General features: G+C 39.7%; 1 protein-coding gene and 1 non-coding gene across 7 annotated transcripts in view; one reads left to right on the top strand and one right to left on the bottom strand.

The window, feature by feature from the left end:
- Positions 1-18,892, top strand: part of DLGAP1 (DLG associated protein 1) — an 882,390-nt gene that overhangs the window by 747,489 nt on the left and 116,009 nt on the right. For 3 of the 6 annotated variants that reach the window (XM_049770001.1, XM_049770004.1, XM_049770003.1), the window contains one exon: positions 9,097-9,126. The exons of the other annotated variants lie outside the window; for them this stretch is intronic. In XM_049770001.1, the coding sequence (XP_049625958.1) occupies positions 9,097-9,126 (30 nt within the window). The remainder of the gene's footprint in view (positions 1-9,096; positions 9,127-18,892) is intronic. 6 annotated transcript variants of the gene reach the window in all.
- On the bottom strand, positions 444-550 carry LOC126005525 (U6 spliceosomal RNA). The gene has a single exon (XR_007494576.1). It is a non-coding gene; the product is annotated as a U6 spliceosomal RNA (small nuclear RNA).

Raw genomic sequence — 18,892 nt, 5'->3', positions numbered from 1 at the left:
TAAATTATGGCTATTTTAAATCTGCCATAGAGTAAGATCATCATCATGAGGGCTTTACAAATCATGTTAAATCTTTTGATCCTTCACTGAAGAATAATGATTGAAAAGCCATTTAAGATCTTTAAAAAGAAGTGGGATATCACATAACTGGATGTACCTTTTGAAAAGATTTCGGGAGCTGAAATATGAGAATGCACTAGAGCGAGAGTATTAACTAAATAGCTCCTCTCTCTATCTGAATCTTAATCATAGAAATTTATGTGAACACTGCTATAATATTTGATCTTAAACAATGCTAGTAGAGAAAAGAAAATGCAGTTTCTAAATAAACTTGACTATAAAATTATCAAATGCTTATTGTTGCCCATTTAGGACATAGTAATATTTTCTTCAGATTAGTGATACACATTTTTCTGAAGGATTTTTATTTTACTTTTTTATTAAAATATATGGAACGCTTCACAAATTTGCGTGTCATCCTTGTGCAGGGGCCATGCTAATCTTCTCTGTATCGTTCCAATTTTAGTATATGTGCTGCCGAAGTGAGCACTGAAGGATTTTTTAATATTATAATTCTGAAACTTAATATCAATTCTAAGTAGTATATATTCATTCAGATGTCAATCTTCACTAACTTTTTTTTTTTTTTTTGGTTTTTGGGCCACACCCGGCATTGCTCAGGGGTTACTCCTGGCTGTCTGCTCAGAAATAGCTCCTGGCAGGCATGGGGGACCATATGGGACACCGGGATTCGAACCAACCACCTTTGGTCCTGGATCGGCTGCTTGCAAGGCAAATGCCGCTGTACTATCTCTCTGGGCCTAATCTTCACTAACTTTAATGAAGACTAGACTATAGTAGAAATAAAAGTGGTCAGTAAAATTACACCTGAAAATTTGTTCAAATAAAATCCCACTAAAATAATATATTGGAGGAGCTAAAGTGAGATAGTACAGGGGTTAAGGTACTTGCCTTACATGTGGTCAGAACTGTAACCATATGTTCTACTCTTGATACCTCATAATCCCAATTATGAGTATAATGATCTTCCAAACACATAGCAGGCAGTATCCTACAGTACTGATGGTGCCCTAAATCACCACTCCAACAAAAACAAAGATGATTTGTTTGAATTACATTTGCTGGAGTTTATTTTATTTTACTTTATTTGGAAACACTTTGAAATTAATCCTTATACATTTAATAAATATTCATTATGTATTACTCTATGTCAGGCATTACTGTCTCGTCAAAACAGTAACAAGAATAGGCTAGACAAGGTCCCTGCTCTTATGAACTGATATAAACAAGTAATATAGTCATCCATGAGTAGGTGAAACCACCCCACCCCTAGGCACCTTGTTTCTAACCCCTTAGGTGGACAGGTCTGATAAAGCAGGGTAGCAGCAGAGCAATAATACCAAGCCAGTTAAAAGATTCATTGGAGTCAGTCTGCTTTTTGCCTCAAAGCCTTTCGGCCATGTGCTGCCTCTTTGCCAAGCCAAAGCCAGAACTCCTTTCTTTATTCAAACTAATTCCCAAAACTTGAAGGTCTAGTAATCCAGGTGTGCTTTTACATATCAAAGGAAGAGATTACCAGGAAGAGGAAGTCAGTTGGAGGAACACCTTTGTTTGGGGTTGATAGCTAGGTTCACCTTACAATGAATTAATAAGATAACTTCAAGTAGTAGTAACTACTATTAAAAAACAGGTAAAAGGAGAATTGGACTAGATTGTTACTAGATTGTTTCCTCTAAATGTAGTAATGTGTCTCTTAAAATTCCCATCAGCGACAGACTCTAGATATGCAGTAATGCTCTCGGTAGATTATATCAATAAATTATGAAGTGTGAAACTGCTCTGCCATCTAAGTTTGTGTAAGTACACTTTGTGGTATTTGCACAGTCATGAAATTATCCAGTGACACACTTTTCAAAATGTATTACATCAAGCAACGCTAATCAAGGAAGGACTTTCTGAGGAAATTTGATAGGAGTAAAGAGAAAGAGCTAGTTGTAGGAAGATCTTACTGGTTAGTAAGAACTCAAACGAGGGGCCGGGCGGTGGCGCTAAAGGTAAGGTGCCTGATTGCCTGCGCTAGCCTTGGACGGACCAGACCGCGGTTCGATCCCCCGGTGTCCCATATGGTCCCCCAAGCCAGGAGCAACTTCTGAGCACATAGCCAGGAGTAACCCCTGAGCATTACTGGGTGTGGCCCAAAAAAAAAAAAAAGAATTCAAACGAGAGGGAGCACCAAATGGCCTAATTAGGAGGTAGAAAAGAAATAACATTGCAAAATACAAAGACCAAAATCACTAAGACCTCTTGAATTAGGCAGAAAATTATTTTATGTAAAATAAAAATATTTGCATCTTTTCTGTTTGAAACAAAAAAAAAATGAGAAAAGTTACAAAACTATTTTTCTACTTTTCTCTGCCAGAGGCTGGAACCTCAGATCAGAACTCAAAGCATCAAAGTTTAAATTGTATGCATCATTCTCAAAACAATCAGCCTTTCCCATTTCTTTACATATCTTATACATGTCACAAAATTTTCCTATACTTATCTGAGCATAAACATTAGAACCTTTCTGCAGATATACTTAATTTAAAAGTTCTTAAACATTCTTACAATAAGCACTCTAATACGAATCTAGAACGTCTCAGTTCCTTCCCATAAGCTTCTCTAAACAAAATCACAACAGTTTTGCAGAGATATATACAGTTTGTAAATAAATTTGTGAAAACATTTTTATAATACACAATAAAACATCATAACAATTGAGAAACATTCACTAGAATAGCTGAAAATTTTTAAAACTCTAACATTATGAATTTTCCCAGAATTGTGCAAACTAATATTAAACCATTAAAGTTAGATACAAAATTTTCTGTTTGCCGTGGAGCTTAGAACAAAACAAAAAGATCTATACAGATAAGCACAATTTAGGGCCGGAGAGATAGCATGGAGGTAAGGTGTTTGCCTTGCATGCAGAAGGTTGGTGGTTCGAATCCCAGCATCCCATATGGTCCCCTGAGCCTGCCAGGAGCGATTTCTGAGCATAGAGCCAGGTGTAACCCCTGAGCGCTGCCGGGTGTGACTCAAAAACAAACAAAATAAAACAAAAACAAAAAAAACAAACCACAATTTAACCAGCAATATAGTGATCAATGCAAATAGAGTCAAGAGATTAGCCTAGGCCAGTGATCGGCAACTTTTTTTTTCAACTGAGCCAAATCTCGCCAAATCATGATTGAAATTTATTTTGAGAGCCACACAGGGCGTGCACTGACAGAGGCTAGGAGCAGAGTCCTGACTCCTGGAGCGCCCACCCGGCACACAGAAGTGGCTCTGGCTCTTTACACTTTTATTTTGGCTCTTCTGTGTGCCAGGCAGCAGCGCCAGGAGTCAGGACTCTGCTCCTAGCCTCTGTCAGTGAGCGCCCTGTGTGGCTCTCAAAATAAATTTCAACCATGGTTTTGGCGAGATTTGGCTCAGTTAAAAAAAAAAGGTTGCTGGCCACTGGCCTAGGAGAAAGTTACAAGAGATTCTGAAAACAGCTTCTCCTCCATTGGGCTTCAGCTGGGCTTGGATTCTTCATCTTTTGTAGTGACTGCTAGGTGTCTCCTCAATAAGCTCATGCAGGTGGGAGGAGGTGGGCTGTGGTCCTGGCAAAAAGTGCCTCTGGTAGAAGAAAGATGGTTGATTTCCGAGTCTGGGATGCTGCCAATAGTCTTCAACTCTCTCACCTTCACTGCCTGCTTCTCTGTCCTGCCTAAGGTGTCCTCTAGCTAAGAGAGGCCAGGTGATGCATCTACAGAATCTATGTCGATTAGGAACATACCTGCTACCTTTCACTGGCATTCTGTCAGATCCAGATACTTTAGTAACTTACCTCTCTCTCCTTTCATAACATCAAATTCCACAGTCTCCCTATTTCCAACACTACCCAGAAACTTCCTGGGATTGTTTTCTCTTAATAGCTGTCCAGTGAACAAAGACATCTTCTTTGGTGTCATTTCTGTTGATAAATCTGTAACCATTCTGGACATTGAACCATTTGACAGTGCCCAGGACTTGGGTGGCCAGCACCAGTTTGTTCACCTGACTCAGAGCTTGGGGCCCAGAGGTAACTCTGGTTAAGCTGTTTTCAGACTCAAGTCTACAGAGGTGGTAGCTGGCTTATCATCGTTGGTGGAAAATGGGGGGTTAGTGCCAGTAGTAAACGATAAATTATCAGCTCTGGGAAGGCCGTTAGTTGGAGAATTCATCACCACTGAGAAGGCACTCTACCCCTCTTGTAGCATGTATGCAAAAGAATCTCTAGAGAGCCTGGCAAGTACAGTCCAGAGTGAGCAATGCAGGTAAATGAACCAGAGCAACATAAATTCATTCAAAACAAGAGCCATGTGCACTAATGTTCCATTTAAAGGCACAGCACATTCAGTCAAGCTTGAGGGGCTCTCATAATGATAATCTACCAGAGGGTAAAGTCACTCACCATCGTTGCGGTTTTCTTGGGTCTCTGGGTCCAGTTGTAAAATAATAATATCCATGAGTGGTGAGACCACCCCACATGCTGTGTTTCTAACCCCTTCATTAGGGCCAATGAAGCAGGGTAGTAGTGGAGAAATAATACACCAAGCAGTTAGGACAGATTCACTGGAGTCAGCCTGCTTTTTGCCTCATGGCCTCTCTGCCATGTGATCTCTCCATGTCCCACCTCCCCAAAGCCAGAACTGCTCTCCCTTTATTATCCAGAATCAAATCCACCAGTGTGGGAGAAGGTCCTGTAATCCAGGTGGACTTTTACATACCAAAAGAAGAGGTTAGGGAAAAAGGAAATTGGGGAACGCCTTTCTTTAGGGCTATTAGTTAGTCTCTTTTCACAATGTTAAAGGAAATTGAAGAAAGACAAAGCTGATAAAGATAAGCCCTATAAGGAGGAAAAGAAATACCTCTAGTATCTTCTTAGACTGGTTGAGTAATCAAAAGTACATCATATAGATTAGCAGGAGAAAAGATCATGTTTAATTAGCCCAGGGTATCTATGCAGAAGTAGGGATGACTCATATGATAGAAAGCAGAGGTTCTTTCATTTTAGATGTTTGTTCTGCCATATAGAGAGGTATCTCTGACTGAAAGAATATTTCTGATAAGCACTTTAATTCTGTGTAGGATCCTTGATTTTTGTAAACGTTTCTGCTGCAGAAGTCTTGCATCCCTAAGCAAAACCTTAGTGGGGTCAGAAAAACCTTCACGGAAGAAAGCAGGTACACAAGGCAGATGAATATGAAATATGAAATAATTGAGACCACACAAAATGCACTGTATGGGGACCCACGTCTATGAGACGAGAGACAAATTTTACTTTTCAGCTGATGACATTTTAAGCACAATTCTGGTATTCAAGGTGTCTTCAGGGAAAATAAAGGACAGAGGATCGTTAGGAGGGACAACACAATGATACCGGACCCTAAAATAACTACCCAATGTAGGTGAGAAAGAGCCCTGCTAGAGGTAAGGCAAAACATGAGCTGGAGATGGTTTTTGTGTTAGCAAAAAAACGGGTTTTTCAAGAAACAAGAGGAGAGAAGAAGGTTCTGGAAAAAATGTTTTTGCAGTGGCCGGAAGATGGATTTTTGGGGGGATGGAAATTATTGTTTACCATCATGGAGCTAGACCCAGAAAAACAAGCTGCTGGCACCAGGCTATACTCGATCTAAGAGTTACAACTAAACTAGCCAGCGGAGAGCTTTTGGCGGGCTTTCTTTGGTAGTGAAATTTCTTTGTGACTGCAGGATAGCTAAGGCCGAATTTCTGTAGTAGAAAAGGAGACAAAAATCAAATAAAAGAAAAAGAGAAATGTAATGTCACAGCCATGTCAGAAATATAGCCAGTAATCCATGCAAGGGTCAATGATTGACTTCTCCAACGGGCCTTCTGGCTGAAATATTTCTTGGGAGGAAAATTAGGTACTGCACCAGGAAAGCTAAAAAAAACACATCTGGAGTGTGCCTTGATAATGGAGACATGCATGCTGCATGCCTCGACACGTTTCTTTTGAGCTTGTAGGATCTCAATTAACCTCAGTTTGAGGGGTCAGAATGGTGGCTCAAGCAGTAAGGCATCTATCTTGCCTTGCCCACGCTAGCCTAGGATGGACCACGGTTCGATCCCCCTGCGTCCCATATGGTCCCCCAAGCCAGGAGCGATTTCTGAGTGCATAGCCAGAAGTAACCCCTGAGCGTCACTGGATGTGGCCCAAAAAGCAAAATAAAAAAAATTCTCAGTTTGAAAAACCCTGCATAGTAAAGTGACCTGACTCACATCTTGGGGAGACCTATCCTAATAATTTCAATAGACCTGTTTTTTCAACTGCCTTCTCAATTGGGTTAAAATTGATAGGCATTCAGCAATAAGATGTCACTGGAAGATGTCATAGTTGTTCACATTTTGGCTTGAATTATTTTAACCTGGTCCTATTTCCTAAGAATTATTTTATATCACTTGAAACTAATCATTACAAGAGAAAAAGCCGGTAGAATAATTGTTTTTAATAGAGAGCCATGCAGAAAGTATCCCTGGTATGTGATTGACTCTGCCTTACTAGAAGAATGCACAAATAGCCCACAAGATTAGGAATTTGGCTACATAGGTCATCAAATAGAAGGAAGAATAGCTGGTTTTCTTTTCCTATTTTCTTTCAATTTTATTATTAAGTGTTTCTCTAGATTTTAAAAAATTAAATGAGGATCGAGGATGATAGGATTCATTGTGTTTGTGTATGTATATAGATGTGTACAGATAACCATCTATATATATGCTATGGTTTATCCTAAATTACAGGCAATGTCAATGTCAGTCACTCACCAAATAATGTCTGTTGTGTGTTCTAGTAAGTGAGCATTATTACATGTAGCTTTTTAGCATCAATATCACTTCTTAAATGTTCAAATTATTTGACTATCACAATATAAGATAAAATAAATATTTTCTCCCTTGTATTTTGTGTAATATTCTTATTAACTATCTAACTAGATTTAACTAATGTATTAATTGTAGATTTTCACCATATTCAGGTTCCTTTGCATTGTGCAGAATTGGCTTACTTTATGGAAAAGTTTATTGGGTTCAAGAAAATTAGAAACTAGTAAATCACTAATAGTTTTATTAAAATATTTATAAATAGAGTTTAACATCAAAATTTTGTTCTTTAATTCACTTTCTTCCTCCTTACTCATTCCTAGGCTTTCATCCATCCCTATCTACAACTCCCATAAGAATTTCTTAGGATGTTCTTATTTGATTTACAGAGACATTGTTTCTTTCTATACATTGATCAGAGAATGCTGTTGTTCCTTTTTTGAGTGGCAGTTGTTAACACTGCTGTGATCTTAAATTTATTTCCATCCACCTTACTTAGGTTATAAGAATATTATATTAAAATGTTGCTATTGACCATCTCTGCACAGTTCTATACTCAATAATACCAAGCTGGTTTGAAATCAATAATGGAGTATTTATATCCAATTGAAGGTGAAAGCAGTTCTAACTTAAGGAAAATAAATCATGTTAAAGTGAAAAAATTATGTATCAATAGATGAGATTAAAGGTAATAATGACAAATGTATTAGAAACAAATAGTATATTAGGGCTCAATTTCATGCTAGGTTTTATCAAATTAAGTTGAATTGCTCCCTATGGATAAGAGTTTATCCAAATTAATATTTTAAAAAGCATTTTGTAAAATGAATGCTATATAAAATTTATAATAGAATATAGTCTATTTTATTATTATTTATAGATTATATCTCAGTAAAATTTACCATGGACACACCTGCATATGTATGTCATTCCCTCTAAAATTTTTCATTAAGCTAACAGGACACTACTATTTTTGCAAAAAAAAAAATTATATTTAATAGCTGGTTCATTAACAATTAATCATGGACCATGTGTCGTCTCCTTGAAAACAAGACCTGTTCTAATCATGATGCTCATGCTGATACCAATTTGATGATTAAGCATTGAAACGGGTTTGTTTTTATTTTAAATTTGAAATCCCTCCAGTTTGAAAGAAAAACTGTAGACATTTTATTCAGCCTCCAGTAACATGGCTATCTTTCCCAAACAGAATTGGGGAATATTGCTGCTATATAATGCTCTGACTTAAAAAAAATGATTTTTAAATAAAATTATTGGAACAGATACAATTTCGTCTAGCTTGGCATTTTCACTATTTAATTCACTGGATGGGACCATAACTCCCAAATCTAGGGAACTATCTGGATGCTTCAGGAACAATTAGACTCCTTTCATTAGGCTCTCAGAGAAGATAGTTGCTAAATTTTACCGTAAGTTTAATGGTGGTGGTGGCTGGTTTTGGTCGTTTTGTTGGTTTTAATTTTTCTTCTTGGAGGGGGAGTGGGAGGAATTCCAGCAGTGCTCAGGATGTCATGTGGTATCCAAGGATCAAACCTGTTGCTTCATAATTCAAAGCATGTGCTCCAACCCTTTGAGTTATCTCCCCATCCCCATGGTTCCTATCTCAACAAATATAAAATATCTCCATAAATAGTATTAAACAGCAAGTACTAGAAACTGATGCTATGTTAAGTGAAGTTTCACCTAAAAACCTTAAGACCACTTAATGCAAAAAAAAAAAAAAAAAACACTTTCAAAATGTCTTTTGGGGCCAGGAGGATAAAGACAATCATGAGATCTAATCAAGAATTCAAATTTATTTTGCAAAAAGGAAATAGTTCAAAGGTGAGAGGATCTGGATACATACTTTGCATGTGAGAGCCCAGATTGAATTCTTGATACCACATGATACCCCAAGCACTGCTGGTAGTGAACCTCCAAACAATGAACCTTAGGGAGCCCTAAACATCATGAAGTATGACCCAAATTAAAAAACAAAACTATTTTCTGTCTTAAAGTTGATATATTTCAGTCATACTCTTAACATCCAGCCTCCCTCCTACCCACCTCCACCACCAGATCCCAATCTGAGCATGCGTACATCATGAGAAGACTGAGAAAAGTAACTTGGGGCCTTGATATAACTGCCACTTTCTGTTTTTATTCAAGGTGTCATAAAACTGAGTTCTGCAGTGGAAGGTACGTTTTTATAACCACAAAATCAGTAATGTTTTTGCTTGAAGGTTGCATAGCGTGGCTTTATAGCTAGAAAGCTTCTGTGGCAGTGGTGTTTGATGCCATGTTCTAATTGCCAGCTGCTACCATTTCATCTGTGTTTCTCCTCATTCTGGTCATTTTATGCCACAAGTCTCTCAGCCCTCCTTAAAGTGGTCTTAACCCTGCCTGCACAAACAGAGCAGTATTTAGGACAGTGAGCATGTCTGTTTCTGTTTCCTATATGACAGTCACTGGTCTCATATTCTTTGCAAACCTTTGTTCAGCTGCTTTGTTTGAGGCTGAACATTGAGTCTTATTGGGACCCTCTTCCCCCAAGGATTTTATTCAGCAAAATCCTTCCCTGGAATATTTTGTTCCCTTGTATCAATGGTAGCAGGTATGTTTATCCAAACGTATATAGCATGGTATTATTAAAGCCTTAGAGTGAGAAAAGTAAGTGGAAAAGGCATTTGTCAATCTCAAATGCAGTCCTTCCTAGGTAATTGATGTATCACAAAAAAATTATAACCACCACTTCCTTTTGCTGTATCCATATTCCTGTATAGTATACCCTTAAACAGAGCATTCCAGAAGCTGAGAAAAGTGATTTGCAGAGAAGGATCAGTGAGATAGGGAAAGAGTGAGAATGAGAGAAAGAGAGAGAAGAGAGAGAGAGAGAGAAGAGAGACAGAGAGAGAGAGAGAGAGAGAGAGAGAGAGAGAGAGAGAAGACAGCATTTTAGAGGACTTTTGAGGTCCCCAAGATTTAAAAATAATGGAAACGTGGGGCCAGAGAGAGAGAGCACAGCCATAGGAAATTTGCCTTGTACGCAGCCGATCCAGGATGAACAGTGGTTCAAATCTCGACATCCCATATGGTTCCCCCGCCTGCCAAGAGCAATTTCTAAGCACAGAGCCAGGAGTAACTCCTGAGTGTGCTAGGTGTGACCCAAACCCCCCCAAATATATATACATATGTAAAATAAAAGAATAATAGCTTAAAAAAGGGAATATCTGAAATGATTTATTGGTGATTGGTATAAAATTTATCTCATTTCCCTCATAGGTGCACATAATTCCAAAGCATAGAATGTTTAATTTTGTGTGCATTTCATTGTTGATTTGGCTGGAGGAGAGTGTGTGTTCTTGTCTTATGTTTGGGAGATTTCTTCATCCCCTTTATCAGGAGATGCTCCTTGGAAGAGGTGGTGGGCTTTCAGGTGAGTTTCAAATTTAAAGGGAGTTGTGACTTAATGGATGGGTACTGCATGAAGGTTGAAAGTGAACAAATACAAGAAGGATTGGAGAGCAGAGATCTTCCAGTAAAGGAGTTGGATGGACAGAAGACTGAGAGATAACAGAAGGTTTCAGTGATTGCCCCATGAAATTATCAACTCCAAAAGGGGTGAGGGTAGGGGTAAGACCTCTGTCCCCTTTGTGGATTGAGTCTACACATCTTATCAAAAAAGTGGAAAAGGCAAGGTTTCTGACTTTCACAAGAGCAAGTGTTTCTGGTCAAGACTGGACCAAGCAGATGCTCAAAAGGCATGGTCCAGCACCCTGCAAGGCCAAATAGGAATTCAAGTGTCTTTTTCACAGTCAAATGAAATTTTAGGGAAATGATCCAAACTTCTCCCACACTTAACAAAAACAGAAGAGACTAGCAGCAAAAAACAAGTAGGACCTGAGAATGACCTTGCCTGCTGAAACTCCCGAGGACAAATGAGCCCTGAGTTTTAGTTAATTATCTATAGAATTCCAGATAACAATTGGCCGACCCTGAGCCATTCCAGTTTTTTATCAAGGGCTGACTTTGAAGTTAGAGCTTTAAATTGGCCTGCTTGGGTTACGCACACAGTCAACCAAAAAAAGTCGATTTACAACAAAATGGATGGAAAAAAGAAAATGAAAAGACTTGGAAACCAGAAAGTAGAACTATTTAGAGCAGTTGTTCACTAGAGGTCACTACTGAGCAGCAGACCTGGCTTCCTCTCCGGATCAAGTTTCAACTGATCTGGAAGAGAAAAGCTGGAAGCAGTTGAGGGGCTAGTAGGCGGGAGTTGGGGGCGTTCCTTCACATTACTGGGACTCCAAGGAAGTTTTCTGGAGTGGCGGTGGGATGGCCTTTTCCACTGCTACGTTAGCATCTTCTGACAGTTTATGGGCCAAGACTGGTGATTGTTGATGCTTCAAGGCTTGGGAGCATGCTCTGTTGTAGCTGTGTTAAGACTTGTGTGCAGAGAGCCATCTGGGTGCAGAGTTGGGCGGGGTGTGTGTGCTCAGTGCATGCATTCTTGTGCATTTGGAATGTGAAATTTTTGACTAGCATGCTCAGTGCAATGAGTGTGTATGATACTTGCCTTTCACTTGGAATCCAACCTCTTGAGTGCTTAGCCAATATCCCTGCTATTTTCCATCTGGAAAATGAATTCTAGGCAGCTTCACATGCTTATCAAAGAAAATGCAAGTCATAGGAATGGATTCAATGAAACCTATTTCCTTCTCTTTGAAAATGACTGTGTTCTGGATTGTCCCAGATCTCTGAAAATAGCAGGAATGTTTTAGGTAGACTATCTTTTTCTTTTCCCTCTTTTTTATTTTTTAAGAAAAGTAACTGATTTCTTAAAAGAATATCAACAGATTGCATTTGGTACCAAGCATTTCTGTTCTGTCTTTAATATCTTCTCCTTTACTGAAACACGGGTGCCCCCTTCAGCATTTTGCAGCTTCATGTAAGGCTTTTGTAAGCTTTTTCAATCAGCAGATTTTTTTCCTCCTGAAGCCACTTATGTCACATTCCACGGTAAGATTAAAAGTGGAAATGTCCTTTAAAATAATTAAATTTATACTTAATATACATCAAAACTTTCATTTTGCAATGAAGAAAAATATCTCAACAAGAAAAAAAAAATTCAGCTTGAAAAAAAAATCCTAATTAATTCAACTGATGTACTTTTACATAGAAAACCTCAGACCCCCCCAAAAATTGAGGAAAGGGAGAAACATCCCGAGAATAGATTGAGGAAAAGTAACACTGAGTTGGGGGAAATAGAGAAGTATTTTATATGGCAGTAAGTTTATGATAAACTCTTCAAATTATTTCTCTCAAATGGGATTTTTCCCTCTTGAGGCTGGAGAAGAGAGGGGCAAATGTATCCACAAATAGGGCCAGACCAGCAGCTTCACAGAGAAAGAACATAGGTCATGAAGAGCTGAGTCATAACTGAGTTAGGATTATTCTGGTGGTGTGTCTGCAGTGATTTCTTTTCAGACAGGAAGGGTAAAGCCCCCGGAAGTTCTTTGTCCAACAGATTTGTTCAGACTTGCCAGGAGTGGAGCCACTGGAGCAGGGAGAAAAGAGCCTGGAGGAATAAGAATAGGCTGTAGAGGCAGCAGGCAGGCCTTTGCAGCTGATAACAAGGGTGTGTTTCCTGATGAGACTTGCCTCAAAGAAAATTTGTTAGCAGGTAGTTAAGAATCCAAAATACCAAAATGATGACAGCAAACTCTTTTGAAAGGAGCAGGAATAATGAAGTTTGTTTTCTTTGATTAAAGCCTTTAAAAATGGGAGTAGGTAGGGAATAAGAAGATAGCTTCAAAGAACTGGAGAGCATGTTCTGCCTGTGGGAGACCTGAGTTTGATTCCCAGTTCCATGAGGCATCCCCCAAATACCATCAGGAGTGACCCTAGCATGAAGAAAAACTTTAGTTTTGTCTTTGGGCTATACTCATCGGTGCTCGAGAGCTCATTGTTCTGTATGTGGGGTCCTCTCCCAGAGGTGTAGGAACTAAACCCAAGCATTTTGCAACCAAAGTTTAGCTCTTTGGTCTCCAACTTTTTAATGAATTGATTAGTTGGACCCCTATTGATTGCCTCTCACTTGGAATGTTGAGGTGGCAGTTGCCTATAGTGTAACTGTATCTTTCCTTGAATGTTGCATTTCATAAATGTCCTTGCCTTCGATGTTGCCACTCTGTTTTTGATCCCTGCACCTTATGGTCACCAAGCCCTGCCAAGAATGATTCCTAAGTACAAGGACAAGGTCAACAATGTGTGACCCCAAGATGAAGGCAAACCAAAACAACATGAACAAAAGTTTTCTTGAGCACAAGAAGTTTTATTTCCCTTCTTTGTTCTGATTATTCAGAGTTTGAAGGTACTTTAAGGCCTTTTATTTTCACAATAATGATTCATGAGCCATTAATCCCCATCAGAGTAGAAGATTTAGAATTACTGGTACATCCACGGTGGATCTGCTAGCACATCATAACTTAAGTCCTAGCAAATTAAATGGTTGTCAAGAATAAGAAAAAATAAAATAAGAAAAAGGACTTAAACTTTTAAGTCATTTTCAAGATTTACAATATCCAGTTATTATATATCTACATATTATATATCTCAAAAATATTTTACATATGGAACACGGATCTGACTTTACATTCACTTTAATTTGCTTAAGAAACTATTTCCCATAATATTATATGCAATGTATTAAAAAAAAGTACCTATCTCGGTGTGTTTGGGCTACTATAACAATTACAATAAATTGGGGGAGTTTAATCAACACAAGTATTTTTCTCACTGCTGTAAGCCAAAAGTCCCATGTCCGGGTGTCAAAAAATTCTGGTGTCTAGTGAAGGTCCTCATTTGGGCTTCTGACTGCTGATTTCCTGTTCTATCCTCACTTTGAAAAAGAGAAGGGTGTTTTGTGGGTCCTTTTTATAAGGCCAGTAATTCCTTTTCACTTCCCAAAAGTTCCACCTAATAACATCACTTTAGGAATTAAGATTTCACCTTGCTAACATGCAGCTGGTTCCTCAAGCACAGCTTGATCCTGACACAGAGTCAGGTGTAAATGCTGAGTGTGGCCTAACAGCACACCCCCCTACACACACATACACACACAGCTTCAACTTAGAAATTTAACAGAGGTAGGGGACAGGGACTAGCATAGAGTCTACAAAAGTCAAGAAGACAGTCAAAGTGCTCATGAGGAGGACCACTTTGATCCTTGGCTGTTGCTCTAAGCACTACCAAATAGAGCATAAAGGAGCAAACAAAACAAAACAAAATCCCAAAATTCAGGATATTGCAAATTAAGTTAATTTAATATTTAAAAAGCATGCCAAATGTGTCGATACTATTTCTCCTTGGATTAATAACGTTCTGGTCACTAACAAGTAGTTAAGAACAGAGTTCTAGAAATTCATTTAGGCTAAAGCTTCAATATTTTAAATTAAAATGAAAGGAAAAACAGAATGTCATAGACATATTTTACATGCAAAAATATACAGTAGGCCTACAGTCAGACACTGACATAGTTTAAATCAGATAACTACTAAGATAGGAAAGAGCACCTCAGGGAAAGAATTCCTCCTACTTCCACCTGAGTGTGGCAAGAACATATAAATAGAAAGAAGAACCTGAAAGAGGACTGAGGAGACTTGTTTCAACAAAGAAATCCAAGCCTCCTGCTTCCAAGCAAAACCAGGAGCTGGGCCTCCCAACTGAAAATGTCCATACATATCCTCTTCTCAAAGAGCTGTTTGCAGAGCCCTGTCATGACTAAGGAGCCTTTACCGAGAGTTAGGGCTCTAGTTCACCTTACTAACTAAGGCAAAAGCTCCTTTGTAAATAATAATGTTTCTATGAGGAATGATCATTACAGTGAGAAATTGTCAAATAACTTTTGAAAATTAGTTATTAGTACCTTCTTGCTGTGACAAAGATGGAGATAAGGGCTTTAGAAACAGAAAGGAGCTGGCTCAAGGTTAGCCTAATTGACAGTTCTGGAAAAGTGCCCACCTCCAGTTTGGATAACAATTGTCAGCATTACAGAATGCTCCTATTTTATTTTTATTTCATTTTCTTTTGGGGGGGGGGATTTTGGGTCACACCTGGCAGCGCTCAGGGGTTACTCCTGGCTCTACACTCAGAAATCGCTCCTGGCAGGCTCGGGGGACCATATGGGATTGTCAGGATTCGAATCACTGACCTTCTGCATGCAAGGCAAACACCTTACTTCCATGCTATCTCTCTAGCCCCTCATTTTATTTTCTTATATTTTCTTTCACCCAACTTTCCCTCTCTCTTCCTCTTTTTTTCCTATTCCAGCTGCACTTTTTCTATATCTTCACATTGTAAAAGGAAGCAAAGGAGTAGCCTCTGAGACAGTAAAAAGCCACCCACTAAACTCAATGGAAGGGCCAAAGAGATGTTTCAAAGGGCTGGGTGTATGCCTAGCATGTAGAAGGCCTAGTTCCATCCCCTCTGTGATATGTCCCAAGTACAGAACTAAGAGCCAGGAGTAACCCTCCTGAACATCATGGGATGCGAACTCCAAACCAAAATGAATAAATAAATATGCTGAATGGGTCTGTCAAAAGGCCACAGTTTTTATGCCTGGGCGACATCCATAAAACAAAGGCTTTATTTCACAGGACAACTATATAGAGTAAGCTGACATCTGTAAAGGCAACACAGAGTATGGAATAAAGTAGTTACTCAATAAATTGTTTTATTGTTTGGGGCTCTTAATCCAATAGAGTTCAGGTCACTCCCGAAGTGCTGACCATGAGGTAATAAAGATGGAGCCTAGGGCTCCAATAGGAGCATTCGGCATGTGCTCTAGCTGCTAGCCATCAGTAATTTCTTATTCTGTTCTTTAGCATTTTTTTTCCTCTTTTTCTGCCCACTCCCCAAATCTTCTCTCTTCCCATTTCTAAAGATCTAGCAAACAAATGATACCTTCCATTGATTTTATTGTGGAGAGCAGATTCACTTAAGTCAAAACCAGAGAAAAATAGCATTTTAAAAGCTTGCTTCTCAGCTTTCAGAGAAGATGGAGGGAAGCAGCTCCTTATATCAGAATAGCATTCCCTGAGCTCCTCCCAGTAGCATCTCTGTGGAGAAGGGAACCTCTGCCCAAATCAGTGTTCCTCAAGCGTACCTTGGGGAGTCAGCCACAATTTAGGGGTTTGTGGAATGGACCCAACCACAGGGGGTGGTCTTACCTGCTCTCCTACTCCTGTGGGGTTTTAGTCAGCTTGCTACAGTAGTTTGGCTGAAAAAATAGTTCAATAGTAGTGTCCACACTTTTTATGTAAGGTCCACGCTCCTTCTGGGTCCCATCTCTGACATCCTTCCCACACCAGTAAAACACAGATAGAGAGGGGTTGCATTAGTATGAACAGTGTTTTATTATGAAGACATTTTTCATTTAGCAGTGTCCCTGAGCAGGCAATTTGTCAGTAATGATCAAGAATATAGGAGGTTTGTATAAGCAGTAAAGTGACAACTGCAGGGAGCAGCCAACTATAAATCTTTGAACTTCTATAACTAAAACAAATCAAGTCTGTGCTGAATAAGCAGATTTGAGCACTCAGCAACAAATTAGCATAACCCCATAGACAGTTTCCTTCCAAAGGAATGAAGCCTTTCATTCTGGGAGTGTAAATGTAAAAATGTATAAATCAAAAGGCAAAGTGAAAAGAAAAACTAACTAGTTTTAGTCACTGATTTCTTTTTTTTTTTTTTTTTTTTTTGGTTTTTGGTTTTTGGGCCACACCCAGTGATCAGGGGTGGCGAACAAGTTCGACACAAAGAGCCAAAATTTTAAACTGTGAGAGTCAGAGAGCCACACCACACAGTGACCTGCCAAAACAGACACTCACACAAAAGCATCTAATTTTAACAATAATCTATTCAACACATATTGCATTTTGCCATTCTGAGTGAGGGTAAAAATTCTGCAGTGATGGTGAGGGTGTGCTGCGTCCTCCACACTAAAAACTAACGGCAAGATGTGACACAACATGTGACACCCGGGTCCCCCTGCTCACTGGCCCGTGCAGTTGTTTCCGAGGGATGGGAGACGGGAGGACGCAGCCTGGGGGCAGGACTCAGCGCTCAGAGATCTCTCCTCAGAGGTCCCTCCTCAGAAGCAGCAGAACAAAATCCAAAATTGGCAAAGAGCCATAGTATACAAAATAATGATAAAAGGCAAAGAGCCCCATTCATTTTGGCCTGGAGCCGCATGCGGCTTGAGAGCCGCGTGTTCACCACCCCTGCCCAGTGATGCTCTGGGTTACTCCTGGCTATGCGCTCAGAAATCACTCCTGGCTGGGGGGGGGGGGGCATATGGGATGCCGGGGTTCAAACCCAGGTCTTCCTGGGTCAGCCACGTGCAAGGCAAACACCCTACCGTTGCTCTGGCCCCTTCCTTTTATTTTCTAAGAGTGCATGTTTTAGTGTTTACTTGTTATTGGTAGTTTTGTGGTTTTGTTTTTGGTTTGGTGTTTTTCTCAATCTTTTGGAAATTTTCATTGTAAAAAAAGAAACTTTTACAAAAATAACCAACTCTAAGGGCTGGAGCAGTGGCACAAACTGTAAGGTGTCTGCCTTGCAAGCGCTAGCCTAGGACAGACCACAGTTCCATCCCCCCAGCGTCCCATATTGTCCCCCCACGCCAGGAGCAATTTCTAAGCATGGGGGAGGCCCAAAAACAAAACAAGACAAAAAAATAATCAACTCTATTCAAGTGCTTGAAAAATCAGCTTTTAAAGTCAATGATCTAATTAATATTATTTGAAGCAAATTCAATGGTGGTATCAAGTCACTACTAGTATGTCAATCCCAAATTAGAAAATGGTCTTAAATAATAATCTGAATTTACTGTTAATTTGGGGCCACACCTCAATTTAGGATTAATTCTGAAATTACTTAGTTCTATAATTTGAATTATAAACCTGGAAATCACACTGTTTTAAATGACTGAAAACAAATTAAAATTAATTATAAAATTAACTGATATTGATCCTATGGCCATTTGATCTTTAAGAAGCTTGCATCTTGCGGGCCGGAGAGATAGCACAGCGGTAGGGCATTTGCCTTGCAAGCAGCCGACCCAGGACCAACAGAGGTTCGAATCCCTGCATCCCACTAAAAAAATAAAAAGATACTTGCATCTTAATAAATATTGCCATAGCTATTTATACAATAGTTTCAATGAAGCCAAAGATGCTTTAAATTGAAGAAACCAGGGCAGGAGCAATAGTACACCTACTAGGGTGCTTGCCTTCACACAACCAACCCAAACTTGATTTCTTTTTTTTTTGGTTTTTTTTTTGGGGGGCCACACCCGGTAACGCTCAGGGGTTACTCCTGGCTATACGCTCAGAAGTCGCTCCTGGCTTGGGGGACCATATGGGACGCCGGGGGATCGAACTGCGGTCCGTCTCCTAGGCTAGCGCAGGTAAGGCAGGCACCTTACCTCCAGCGCCACCGCCCGGCCCCCCAAACTTGATTTCTTCACTATGCATGGTCTCTCAAACACTACCAGGAGTGATTCCTCAGCACAAAGCCCAGAGTAGCCCCAGAACTTTTAAGTCACCCCATAGGGCCCTGTCAGGGATGTAGCTTCTTATGGAGGAAGGCAGCTTGGACTACACCTGGCAGTGCTCAGAGCTTTCTCTCCCAGTTCCATACTAGAGGGCAGGACCACTTCTGACTGTGCTAGGAACCATCAGTACCATAAGTGGGCTATGGGGTACCCAGGGTTCCTGCATTTAAAGTAGGTGCTATAGAACTTTGAACCATCTCCCTACTTGCTGTCAGTCTCATGCGGGAGTGGGCAGCCAGAGCCTGACATCTGCAACTATGTCTTAGGAGGGTTCCCTTCAACAAAGGACCTCATCACCATCTTGTCATTAGTTTTTCATTGACACTTCTTCCTTTTGACTCAGTTATC

Source organism: Suncus etruscus, chromosome 3 (assembly GCF_024139225.1).
Source record: "Suncus etruscus isolate mSunEtr1 chromosome 3, mSunEtr1.pri.cur, whole genome shotgun sequence".
In the NCBI taxonomy this organism is placed as follows: domain Eukaryota; kingdom Metazoa; phylum Chordata; class Mammalia; order Eulipotyphla; family Soricidae; genus Suncus; species Suncus etruscus.
This window is presented reverse-complemented; position numbering and strand designations above follow the sequence as displayed.